General features: G+C 33.3%; 1 protein-coding gene across 4 annotated transcripts in view; it reads right to left on the minus strand.

Annotated features, from left to right (window-relative positions):
* The window catches only part of CHM (CHM Rab escort protein), a 96,473-nt gene that overhangs the window by 69,628 nt on the left and 12,897 nt on the right, over nucleotides 1–13,948 (minus strand). For all 4 annotated transcript variants that reach the window (XR_016471085.1, XR_016471086.1, XM_031594304.2 and 1 more), the window contains exons 3-7: nucleotides 9,409–9,481; nucleotides 8,107–8,231; nucleotides 3,494–3,869; nucleotides 2,474–2,590; nucleotides 1,647–1,767 (exon numbers count right to left, since the gene is read on the minus strand). Coding sequence is in view for 2 of the 4 variants with exons in the window: in XM_031594304.2 (XP_031450164.2) it covers nucleotides 1,647–1,767; nucleotides 2,474–2,590; nucleotides 3,494–3,869; nucleotides 8,107–8,231; nucleotides 9,409–9,481 (812 nt within the window). In the remaining 2 variants the exon portion in view is untranslated. The remainder of the gene's footprint in view (nucleotides 1–1,646; nucleotides 1,768–2,473; nucleotides 2,591–3,493; nucleotides 3,870–8,106; nucleotides 8,232–9,408; nucleotides 9,482–13,948) is intronic.

Below are 13,948 nucleotides of genomic sequence, written 5' to 3' on the forward strand. Positions count from 1 at the left end.
GAAACATTTTATCTTAATTATACATCTCTAAAAATATCAGTTATCTTAATAAAATCCAGTACTTTTTCAGGAAAATATTTCAATACCATTCACAGATTTGTTCTTAAGCTCATTTCAATTACGTGAAAATTCACAGGAATCAGAACTTCCACCAATGCTGTGCCTAGTATTATCAAGCCACTTATTCTGCTTAAGACTCAACCTATGTCTTATTACAAACACATCTTACTACCTGACATATAACCACACAAGTCACTGAATGACAAGTGTTTCTTTGGTTTGTTTTTGTTTTTTAAATTTAACCACAATGAACTCTTCCTATAGAAAGTGTGCCTTGTAATTGAAGTAATCATCTCACAAGGAGCAACTTTAAAGTTGTAAAGTCCCTGCTTTATACTAACCTAACTCAAAATATTTCCATTTTCTTATCAGGCTACTTTAAAGTATAGGAGCAAAATGTGTTTAACTATCTTTGGAAGTAAAATAAATCTCATGTAGTTTAGACACATAAATCAACGAATTAATTTAAAACTGATGGGGGATTTTCTTTTCTTTCTTTTCTTTTTTTTTACCTAACATTTTCTCAATACCACCTATATTATTACTCTATGCACCTCTACTTCTTCCATCAGCAAAAAAAATGAAGTTACCTGTAATCTACAAACCACCTGAATTTAATGAGCTACTTCCCCTACAGGATTTTGCAAAGTTCATTACAGATTGCTTCTCTAATCTTGCCAGACAATTCTCTATTTTGACCAATTTTCTCCTGTGTACAGTTCAACTAACTTTCTCTGATGTTTGTACCCAATCCAAGAGTCACATACAGCTCAAAATAAACAAACTAACACAAGTGATTTTTAGAACTGTTCCTAACACTACCTTCTTTCAAAACATTGCTTAATGGATCTATGATCAAGCTACACAAGCACTAACTTGGTTCAGCCTGAAACATACATTAACAGTTTAACTATTCCTGTCCTCTTTTTTTTTTTTTTTGCTTGAGTTTATTTTCTGACTCCAAGGACAGAGTACAACACCACCTAATTCTTGGTATTCTTAAGTGTATAAAGTAGAGAGTAGGTGCCCATCATCTCTTCCTGTTAGTCACTTTCCTCTTTGACCTCATATTCAATGTATTTGTGACACCACGGCTCAAATATATTCTCACCCCAGACAAGCCAAAAATTAAGCACTCTGAACTTGCCCTGTCAGGTATTAAATTACATTTATATCCTAAATTAAAAACTCCATTTTCTCCATTTCTGATATTGTGGCAACATACTACCAAATAAGACTTGTATCTTATCCAAAGAAGCTGAGAAGAAATATCAGATACCTCACACCATATTAAAAAACCACTAAGAGGAAAAAACAACAACATAAAAAAAAATCTAAAACATCTTGAAAACTTACTGCAATACACAATTTGTTAAAGAAAAATATAAATAATAAATGATGTTGAGGGAAACAGAAGAACAAGTATTTAAGCAGAAGAATTTAACACGACAGTGAAAAGGTCAAAGTATACTTTGAAAATGAATCTATAAAAATAAGTAGAGTGAAAACACAGGAGAGCTATCAAAATTTTGCCTGAATGAATGAACTCACAAGACAAGGGTGTACACTGTTGATCGAAACACTACCTTGGTATTCATCAGGGTGCTGTTCATACTCCAAACAAAATGTCAAAAATTTCATTAGCATCCGTTTTTCCACCATCGCAAGCTGCCTGCTGTTGAAGACATCTGCTCTAGAACAAGGTACCTGAAAAATATGTATTTTTTAACAATTTCAGATACTTTCAATACTCCAGGTAGGGAAAATATGGAACGCCATAGGAAATGAAAGTATTTGTTACATAATCAGTTATCTTCTATTACACATATTTACTTATATATTTATTTCAATTATTTCTAAACACTACAACAAGAAAAGTTACTTATTTTCCACAAAAATACACTAAAACCTTTTCTTCCTCTCTTTCCCCTTTACTTCTCGTCAATTTAACTTGCATCTCTGACTGCAGAGTTAATGAAAAGAGCTTAGATTAATTAACTATGTCAAACATCTTCTCTTACCATTATCAGACCAATGACTCCTCCTGAAGCCTATGCCAAGGAGCTGAAAAGCTAAGACTTGTGAGTCTTTGAGAAGTAACTGCTGAGTCAATCATGGTCTAAATATTTGACTAGGCAAAGATCTACAACAGCAACTTACTGGTATGCACCTGCTTACCCAATCTTAGTTTAATTAGTTTTAGGTTTTTTGTTTTGTGTTTTAATATTTGGATATATCATTTACAAATCTTTTTTATTCTGAAAAAGAAATAAAAACCCTTTCCTTTCTTTGAGGGAAAAAAATAGCTTATTGTTACAAAACTCTCATGTAACCACAGACAAGTGTTTTGTTTTTTTTTTTTTACTTTAAAAATAATGAGATTAAACACATACAGTACATAATTCTAAGATACCTGTTCTACTTTTCCTTCTCGAAAGGCAAGAATTCGTGTTGCATTTTTGAACTCTGCATATCTGCTAACGTTTGACTTAATCAGAAGTTCAATTAACAGACCTCGGGAGTAAAGCAGCTGCACAGTGAAGAAAAGTAATATAATGAGTGAAGAGAAAATGCTTACACCATTACACCAAAGATATTTTCTGTAACTATTTACAAGCACACACAATAAAGTAAAATCTGAATAAAAGAATATCAAGATTTAGTAGCTGCAAAATAATACTAAACAAATTAAAGAGAAAACCTGCCCACCAAATAGCACATAAATAACAAAGAAGTTACAAAAAAAAAAAAAGCCATTTGCCTTGAATTTGCAGGGACTTATACTGCACAGTAGCCAAAAGGCAGATTTTAGAGATTAAAGAATATGACAAATATGTCAGAATAATATGTCTTCTTTTAGTAAAAGGTACAGTAGCAGGAATAACTAATGTTAAGGATTAGCTAATTATTTTCTTTTTCCAATAAAATTAGTTGCAATTCAGTGGTTCAGGTGCCAGAAAACTAAAACAGACAATGAGAGAGGGACTGAGAATATGAGAGTTCCACAGAAAAGTCTCACTAAAAACTAGGAGATATCCCCCAGACAGAAAAACTATTTTCATTTTGAAAACAGGGGTCTTTATTTAGATGAGACTTTTCTGTTTCTTCCTTTTTTTTTCTTTTCTTTCTTTCTTTCTTTTTTTTTTTTTTGAACTTTGTATTTAAATAGTACAATTTTACTTGAATGAAAAATTTCAGATTTATTTTTACAGACAGATTTCTGAGCTATGTTTTATGGCTTTTTTTATTATAAGCAAACAGTAAAAACATATTAAATAGCTCCTCTTTGTTTTATTAGTACTAATACTTTCTTTGTATTTTTTGCCTCAAAGTACTGTAACAGCCTTCTTAAAAGTGAAATGTATATATTTTTTAAATTTCTGCATATTAAGCAAAGTAAATGCAGCTGTATGAAGAGATACTAAGTTCCTACCTTAGAAACTAAATCAATATTAAATCTTCTGCCTTCTCTAACAATTTGAGAATATGTGATTTTCTTTGGTTCCTGAGCAGAAACTTCTGAGAGTGTAGCTTCAGGTTTTCCCAATTCCAGAGCGGATTCGCCTGAAGCTGTATTGTGAGAACTTTCATTCTCAGAGTTTATTTCTGTAATGTTCCCTTCTTCTGCACTTGCTGGATCCGTGCTCAAAGCTTTCTCTGATTCCCAGTTCTCAGCCCCAGGTATGGAGCTCTCCAGTGGTGAGCATTCTTTTTCTGCTTCTTCAGCAACCTCCTCAGCAACAGAGGTTCCAGCGGCAGGGACTCGTGCTAATGCACCAGCTTCTTCAACATCTTCAGCTGCATCCTGACTGATTAAAAACACAAGGGGAAGAAGAGAAAAAAACCACAAAACCTTAAGAGTCTTTAAATCTTGTTTAAAGTTTTGAGCCTGTGCCAGGAATGAAAACCTCAACCTCCTTCTTAAAAAGCATTAGAATTTCTTTAACCTGGCCAAATCAGGTGTATTACGCACTAATGAAATCTGTTTCTTAGGCTTATTCAATAGAAGTACATTTACTGGAGAAAGACAAAATAGAACACTTTTGTGTCCTTATTTAACAAAATCAAAGCACAGAATGAGCTTAACATGAAAATTGAAACTCTCATAGCTGTACACAGTACATACCTACGTAAACAGAATAAATGGAGTAATGAAACATTGACTGGGTTTTCTGTAATTAAAAAATACAATGTAAAACAACACCACCACCTCCAACAAGCTTGCAGAAGAAAACAGAAGTCCTTCATATAAACAGAGACTACTTCCTGTGCATTACTGTAAAGAAACATGGAATTTTGAACTGAAGTTGAAGTTAGAAATTTCCAGCAACTTCATCAGCAATCTTGCATTCTATTTAGCTGTAGAAGTTAACAGCCATACAGAACAAAGTTCCTTCCTTCATGAAGCAATGTTGTTATTCTGCGTGTTCAAGTGTGCACATAGTTCTGATTAATTTCTAACATAGTAGGATGCAGTCAGTCAGTCAAAAGGAGGGACATGACCACACAAGTACTCAAACTAGTCCATTTCTTTTACACAACACAGTTCTTTAGAATTTCTCGTATAAAGCAGACCTGTGCTTTTAATCACATCTACTCTCTTTATCTTGAACTTCAATGACATCTACCTTAGAAAGTGGTACTTTTGAACTTAGAATTTCATTTCATACTACTACATACTGAGAAGAATCAAATCAGCATCATTGTAAGTGAAAAGAGTTCAGCAATAATTTCACACTATCTTTTTATCTTTACAACACAAGCCATTAATGCACTGAATAAACAATTTAATCTTGGATGAAAACTAACAAACTATGATTTTAAAGGTGACCTGCACATGTATGGTACGAAATTTCACTACCAGGATGCTTAATATTCACCAAACAGCAAGGAATTATTCATCACATATAAAAATGCTCCCTCAAGCATCAGTAGACCTAAGGAAGTAAGAGGCAAAGTTTCTGTTCAAGTAAAAAAGGAAGACAAATTCTCTCCTTTATATGGTTATTCGCTCATCTCACATGAATTCAGGCAGCTTTTACAGGCTGATAAAAGTAAGAGTTGGTGCTGCAGCTTGTGTACAGCCACCAGGAAGCACTCATTCCTGAAAGGGGTAAAACACTGCCCTGGGAAATAAGGGAATGGGTGTAAAGAAGAACTAATTAAACAAGTCTGTCTCTGCACATTCATTTTTATCTGGTTTTGCTTTATACAGCAAACATTAAATAACTATAAAATGTAAAGGACAAATACGCTGCGAAGTGCTCTTTAAAGAGTGCTCTCTATTAAAACTACAAATGGAGATCAGTTCAATTGTGGAGTCTTTTTGGGTTTATTTATATTATTTTCAGGAACTGTGAACGTTAGGTTTGCAAAGATACACTAATGCAGTAATAGTGAATTTTTTATTTAATCCATCATAAATTTTTATAAAACACAGAAAGTAAAGAAAACTCTTGATTCTGCTTTCTCTACAAGCTTAATGTACAGTCCTGCCAATTCTCATTTTAAAGATACTCTTATTGCTTTTAAAAGCTCAAAATTTGGATTTGTAGTACATTCTCTTTTCAAATACCACTGAAAAGCAGTATAGAAGAAATGTATATTTACATTTTTTAAACTCTATTCAATTCCCACTAAACAAATATATAAATCTACATGATTTGCATCTCTATGTATTTTATAACGAAAACCTGCATATAATCTAAATTCATGACATTCTTCCTATAGGAACAAATATCCCTGAATAATGTAAGAGCTGTCTATAAAAATCACTCAGGTTGAACTTTTGTACTGACAATTCTTCTCCTAATTCAGAAAAAAAATAATACATCTGCAGACAAATTGTTGTGTAAATTTAGAATATTATCTTCCACCATTCATCAATTAATGGTACTAACAAAGGGATATCTTAAAATGAATGTGTCTTATTAATGCCTTGTAACAGCAACCCCTTCAGATGGGTCAAATGAAAAATTGCCAACCAGCTGGTTAATTTATTCAGCACAGGTGTTCACTATTTATTTTTCAGCCATTTGCCTTTTTTCAATACCGCTTGCTGTAGACACAGTATTCTTTTCCTTTGATGGATGCACTTTGTTCTAAGGCCATTCATTTCAGATTTGCACTGTGTATATTATACTGCTACCCAGCTGTTTATTCTTTCAAAATAAATGTTTAATGGTTACTTCATAGGAGTTATAAAAGTTAAGCAAAAACAACAGAATCTAGGCAGAATGTTTAAGTTGTCTGAAACACAGTAATTGATTCTCTCACAAAGTTTGAAGTTATTCTGGAAAACTTTTTCTTTGCTATCTTTGCTAGGTTCATTAAACTTATGGCTCTTTCTTGAAGGGGGCTGGTTTTTGTGTGTGTGTTTGGTTGGTTTTTGTCTGATGATACAGATAGCATAGTGCCTTCAGACTAACGTAAATGCTTAAAAGCAGATGCAGGACAAAATGGAAGATTCAAGTATTCAATACTTAATTCTATAAACTGTGAAATCTTACTGTTAAGGAACTTACTTTCGAGCCAGCCACCAGTCAAAAGAATACCTTCCTAGAAAATTCACTTGCAAAATTAAGAAACTATGAAACTTTAAAGATGATTTAATATTGATTCTGAACAATATCTGTTATGGCAGTAGGATTACAATTACAATACTCAATTGATACTTGCTTTAAAATAAGCATAACATTTTACCTGCAGAAAAGGTCTAGCAACCATTAATGTGCAATAACAAATTTGGAATATTCTGAGCCTGTGACTTTCAGACTACAGAAATTGCATTTATTTATCGCTGGTTTTTTTTGTTTGTTGTTGAACTGTTTGTGACATTTAAATAAATCAATAAATGTTTTTATATGAGTACCTATTTGGCAGTGCTTCCTTCAGCAACCTGCGATGTTTACTAGAAGACTCAAAGTTAAACTTGCACAGTTCATCCAAAAAACCTTTCCGGAGTTCAGAATAGCATTCAGTTCACAGCAAAATCCAAGAGATAAAAATAATGAATTTAAAGAAATTCAAAAATTGAGACCCCACACAATTACCATTTGTTATTGCTATGGTTATGCACTGGCCAACATTTTTGCTTCACAAAGTTACTTCCTCGTTTTCCTAGGTTTTCAAATGACATAATATGACATTGTGATAAGCTACATGGCTTAGAGGTATCAAAATATCATACATCCATTTAAAAAGCTGAACTGAAAATGAACTTCATATACTTCTGTTAATGCAGACATATCTCCACAAAACCTAGCTAAAAGATATTTACCACATCCTCAGTTTTAAGATGGCATACCATTCACAGTGTACTGCTGCAACAAGTAGTCATGAAAGTAAACGTGTATTCCCAACTGAGCAAGTATTTTTTGCATGTCATAGGTAAAGTAAGGGATGAGTTACCTTACTTCAAATACAAAACATTTTGGGCATTTTTGCTTTTTAACTTTTGTTGAATTTCCAGGAGCCTCTGATCATGCAATTGTTGACAAAATATCATGGGTAAGTACCACTAAGTGAATTAGACATAATGAATCTAAAAAATGACAAAAGACAAATATCACTATAGCATTTTAGCATAGTCAACTATCTCACAGTTACAGTACTAAGGTCCATTTGCATTTCCTGTTCTTACATGATCTTTCTTTTTCACAAACGTATTTAACATTTAGTAGAAGAATAAAACCTAATAACCAAATTAAGAATGAAAAAAAATCAATAGATGGTAGATCATAACAAATGAGGAATTAAACACGCAACATTTTATTTTACTGAGATGTAAATTACTAGATGAAAGTTGGCCAACAAATTATACTGGATTCAGATCAGGCAGTTTAAGAAGGACCAGTCGGTTTGAAGGAAATGCACATATTTCAACAAAACTACAAGCAGATCATGAACATCACAGAGTTCACAGTTACTTTTTTAGACCAACTGAAATTATGGTGGGATGGTGAAGTACATGAAGCCAGAAGCACAAAATAACAGTTTACCAGTGAGCATATGAAATTATCCATATATTTCTATATTCATACTTACTCGCCAAAACAGAAAGCTTCTACATGTTGAATAGTTTTATCCTTCTTGTTAAGAGAAATAACTTCTTCATTCTCAAGGATCAGTTTTCTCCAGTCTTCAGATTCATCCTTGATATCCGTATTTTGCTTACAAAGAACAATTATGAAATTACATTTTGTACTGTGCTGGTTGTTCTTGATCTATATAAATCTACTCCCAAATAATCTGTTGTACCTCTGTATATTTAGAAAAAAAAAAAAGAATAAAACAATTGTTTTTAATGTTTTAATGCTTTTTCCATACAGATTTTTGGAATTAAGCAAGTTAGAGCTAGTTATTAAAGCAGAATAATATTTGTGCTAAATCTAGCTCTAGGGATCTGAAAATCCCTAAAAAAATTTAGAGAAATGCAAGTTTTACTAAAGATTTAATATAAATTTAAATACAGTCAACTGTAAGACAAGCTTCCCACAGTTGGGTTATTTCTAAATGTTGAGACAGAAGTGAATGGAGACCATATTAGAAAATACAGTGATCTGGGTATTATGTTAATCTGTCCACACAGCAATCTCTAAACCACACAAGAGAATGTTGAGAACATTCAATTTGGAGACTAAGCAACTCCACTGATTATGCCAGAAGTTAGCACTTCATAAAAAATAGTTATGAGACCAAACTGAAGAAGTTCCATTTGCTAAAGAACAAGAAACTCATAGTGTAGTGCTTCAGTAAATAATATGGTTAGTCACTTGCTAATATAGTCCAAATGCTCACACTTCTAAATAAATAACCTCTTCAAAAGATTTCTAGTGTACTGTCATTAATAATTAATTAACAAACTTTGCTCAAACTTGGACAAACTTTGGCAACTGAAAAATACACTAACAACTTTTATCTTTTTGCCCTGGTTAAAGGACATTTCAATGGAAGGGTTCAATAACTACCTTTATTACAGTTAAGAACAATTAGCTGGAAGAACACAAAAAAAGGGAAAAGTCCAGAATATCATTTGCAGAAGATACTCAGAAAAGAACTGAAACAATAATATAGTTGCTTCAGCATAAATTCTAGAATCAAGAACTATGACTGATCTCTAGACTGCTTGGTCCCAGATAATAATATCAATAAAACAAGCATAACAGAGTCTTAGTATGCTAGGCCTCATGGATGAGCTTTAAGCAGGGAAGCTGTTAAGTAGAAACCTATTTTATTTGTAAAATTCCACAAAGAGAAAGAATATTGTGATAATACCTTGTAATAAATTATGCCAACAACTGGGATTTAACATTAAAGAACATTAAAAATCATTTGAAAAATTTTTACCTGGTTTTCTTTAATCCAGGACAATAATCCTGAGAAACTAAAACTGGCCCAGTTTCCGCCGTAGTAATTTCGCCTGAAAAAAAAAAAAAAAAAAAGAATGGTGAAAAATGATGGTCAGAAATAATACAGCCTTTTCAGACTCAATGAAAAAACAATTGAATTTTGAGACATTCAAAATATTTTTCACGACAGACTTTACAGTTATAGACATTAGTGCAACATTCGGAATTCTTAATCAGATGTACAATGTCAATTTTCTTTCATCTCTGACCAAATAAATTGTAGTCCAATATCCAATTATTCGGAGGGGAAGTTGAATAATGCTGAGAAAGCACATGAATTGCTGTGAGTAAAAGAAGAATATAAATAGTTTATGCTTCTTCAGCCAATACTGACCCTTTAACTCAAGTATGTACATCTCTACAATCATTTTATTTAATGTGGAGCCAAATGAATGCCTGCAAGTTTCAGCTTCAGTTCTCAGAATAGGCAACAAGGGTCTTCCATATCTGTATCACACACAGCTTTGGGAAGGGCAGGACTCACCAGCTTTGTTACACAAACATAGCTAGTTTGCTTCTGACTGAAGCTGAGCTGAAAGTTAACCATTTCACTGCGTGCCGCCTCTAATGCTTAAGAGGTAACTATGCAAGGAAAGGTTAAATAAAATCAGCTTAGGTATAGACAGTAAAACCCACATCTCTGTTACCCATTATCCTAAATAATAGAAAAGTCACTATTGTTTATCCACATTTCACAGAACAGATTATGCTTACTACAGACTGCTGAGATGCTATGGCAAAAAACATGATTGAGCTGTATATACTGTAGGTGGAGCCAAAGGAACTGATTCATAGAAAATGCTCGCACTTTCTTGATTACTTTTCAGTTTATATTTATCACCTTTTGCCTTGAAAATACTAGTTTACCCGTTTCAATCAAAGAAAATCAGTTGCACTGCTGTTTAACCAAAGACTGTCTCTGCTCCCTGCCTTTCTGATTTTTTTCTGGAAGTACTTTTCTAAACATCAGCTAGATGAACTGAATTTTGTTACCACACATATGAGAAACTAAATATTGAACAACCTTGATAGGAAAAAAATGCAACTGTACCAATTGCATTTGATAAAATCAATAGTATTTGCAAAATAAAAAAAGCTGCTTTGGGATTTAACTCTGTTCTCTGGCACTGTATTCTGGAACTTCAGGGGAGTGAAGGGTACCAAAATGCCCTCTGAAAAGGATACTTAATGCTGCTGCATACACTTAAAAGAAGGATTTTGGGAAGCAGGTAGGTTTGTTTTATAGAGCAATGCAAAGACTGATAAATCCAATGAACTTAAAACATATCACCACTTCCATTTTTGAATTGCATAACTATGAAAAAAGTGAAAACTTGAATTTGTGGTTGCTTCCACTGCTTGAGATGGGGATATTTTTGACAAGGCTTATCTGTACTGACAAAGGCTTAATTAAGAATGTCAGTCCCTTTACAGTACCAGAGCAATGCTCTCTACTAAGTTGCTTACTTAGCATATGAAAGACAGATGTCTGCTAAACAATGCCTAATTGTTCCTGACTAGAAACTGACCTAAAAAAGTCTTTCAGCTTCTGCAAGGCAACAGTGAAGAACATAAACAGGACATCTCTTGCAAAGACAACAAAACAGAACATTTACTGAATTAAAGTGGCTCAGACAAAAAACCACATGGTTTAAGGCTATGAACTGCAGAGCATTCAGTATACACTTGAAGGAAACTCAAACTGTTTATCCAGCCATCTGGTTATTCCAAGAATGACTTCATTTGTACGTGTTATCAACAAGAAACTCCAATAACCTAAAAAGGAGTTCAAAACTGATTCATTATGTGAACGATATGGGAGAGGCTTAAAAAGTACTTTTGATTGGTATCATTCAGAATATAAAGAGATAAAGATTAAGTCTATTACTAAATGCCTGATTCTGCTAGATTTTAGTCTGTAAAAAAGCAACTGACAGTTAAATGGAATGACAATTGTCCATTTCTTTTTCCTCAAACAGCACAGGTTATTGTCTTGCTTCTTCTTAAGATTCCACCGAATCAATCCCCATATATTACCTGCCACTTCTGGGACTTGCGAAACACCACAGCCACAAAGATTTATTTTTAAGGGAATCTGTTGCTTTAGCTGCAAGTTTTCTTGAATATGGAATACAATCTGGCTGTCAGTGCAAGCTAGGCCATCAATCACAGGAATCACAGAAAACCCCTGTCTTAAATTAGGACTAGGTTTCCTGAAACTATACCAAAATAAGTTCAATAATAATTAGAATGAAAACATTTTGGTAAAAGAAATCAATATATTATTTTTGTAAAAAGTTACAAAAGTTTGTGAGCTGTCAGTCATCTTTGATGAAAACATTCCTCTGCTCATCAGGTGGATTTTCCTTTGAAATTGCTTTCCATTTTAACCAGCACTGATGTGAATCAATGTTTTCAACACGGCACCCCATAATTCCATTTTGAAGCTCAATCAGTTTTGAGAGGATGGTACAGTCTTTTTCAAATGGCAAATGAATCACAGCTGTCTCTCTTCTGACATCTGAGCACCATTCCCAAGTTATGTTACACAACCTCAAATATTAATCTCCACTGGAAGCACCAACTTTCAGATTTCTTCCCCCCAGCATTTTAATTTTTCCACTCCGTATATGTGGTTAACCAGGATTGTTTAATTTTGCTACAAAATGTCACAGAATAAGGTAGACAAGATCTGATTATTTTGATAATGAGCAAAGTTCTTGTAAAGCTCTTGAAGTAATTAAAAAAACATTGATTTATTTTACAATTTGGAGTCCTTTGTAATAAAATATTTTTGTTATAATTACAGTGAAGACAGACTAAAATAAGGAATTATTTTGAGTAATGGTCAAGATCAAAGCCTAATTAAAGCTAAAACACCATCCCCAAATCTTGAGCACTGAAGTTCTCCCTTCTCTTGGTATATTAGCAGAGCACAGAGACCAATTTTCCTTTTCTTATGATTATAATTGAATTATCCTCTTGATAAGGCCATGAAACACTGAAAAACATAATTGTGCCAACACACATTCTTAAGGAGTAAATATTTTCAGAAAGTTAGAAATTAAAAAATATTTTTTCTGTCAAGTAGGCAGAGAACAGATTTTTTCTTAGCATAACAGAAGTTATTCTCTAAATGCTATTTGTTCAAAACTCCTGTTTTAAGAGAAGCTTCATATGAGTTAAAATACCCTGCTTATAGTTCTGATTTTTCTAATCCAATATCTAGATTTCATAGCTAAGGTCAGAATTCTCAAGCTGTATTTTTGTCAGGTTTTAGAAATGCAACCCAAGTTCAGTTTCATCTGTAAAAAAAAAAAAAAAAAAAAAGCTTAATTTTCTCTTCTATATTAGTTTGTGATTTTGTTCCTCGTTATTATCACTTTCTTTTTTCCCCATAAATACTTCGAAAGAATTCGTAAATTCCAGCCTAGAGCAGTAAAACTGCAAATTGTTTCCAATACATCAGCGTTTCTGTGTTTCTGGAATCTGAACCAATACCTCATGTTACCTTCTGAAGATAAATCACAATTTTAGAAAACGAAATCTTTTGAAAGCTTGATTTCTGTTCTCATTCATGTTTTATTCGAGTATTTCACAGACGACCCCTATGTAAGAAGATTGCCTCTCTGAAAGCTGTGTCTTAACAGCCGTGGTGTAACAGTCAAAGATGGTGATGTCCGACAAAAAGCTGCTGACACTTCATGCTTGCTCCCAAGAGCTGCTGCTGTGCCTGCCTTGCATTTGATCTTTCAGAAGGAAGTCTCTTGCCATCAGAGTAGCTGTCTTTTGCAAAAGAAGTTACTGCCACATCGATTTTAAGGATCTGAAAACAAAATGACTTCTGTTTCAAACCCATAAAGTTTCATGTGCTATCTATTAAGTACGCAGACTTTGATTTGAAATTCCCATTCTGTCACAGTAAATGTGTTCTGGAGCATGGAAAGTTCTCATGCAAAGAGAAACAGTTAAATTCAATGTCTCCTGAGATCCTCCAGCTCACCAAAGGGTGATGATGGCAGTCAATTGTACTACCTTAATTATGCTGTATCCTCAGATAAGAAAAATAGCAAGGCTAATCATCACAAGCCAGCTGAGACAAAGTTTTATTCTGTAATACCTGAGTTCATTTTCCAAAACAACAAAAACTGCTTTTTCAGATAAGGTTAAAAGATAGGTAAATTAAGGTGGTTTTTTTGTTTGGTTTTTTTTGTGGTTTTTTTTTTTTTTTCCTAGTTTTCTTTTCTGAAAGTTAAATATTCTTCTGTTTTTTCTCGGAACAAAGTGATTTGGTTTGGGAAGCAATTTTTTTCCCTGTTTGCTGTACTTACACAGCTCTGTTACTTCACAGTAGATCAAAAAGAAGACTATATGGAAACATAAGTTGTGTCACATTATATATTTTTAAAAAAACCTGAGACAGATATGAATTGGAAGAAACTGCACAGATATTGTAGCTGAGCTTTTCAGTACTCAGA

The sequence above is a fragment of the Phasianus colchicus genome, chromosome 14 (genome assembly GCF_987193195.1).
Source record: "Phasianus colchicus chromosome 14, bPhaCol1.hap1.1, whole genome shotgun sequence".
In the NCBI taxonomy this organism is placed as follows: Eukaryota; Metazoa; Chordata; class Aves; order Galliformes; family Phasianidae; genus Phasianus; species Phasianus colchicus.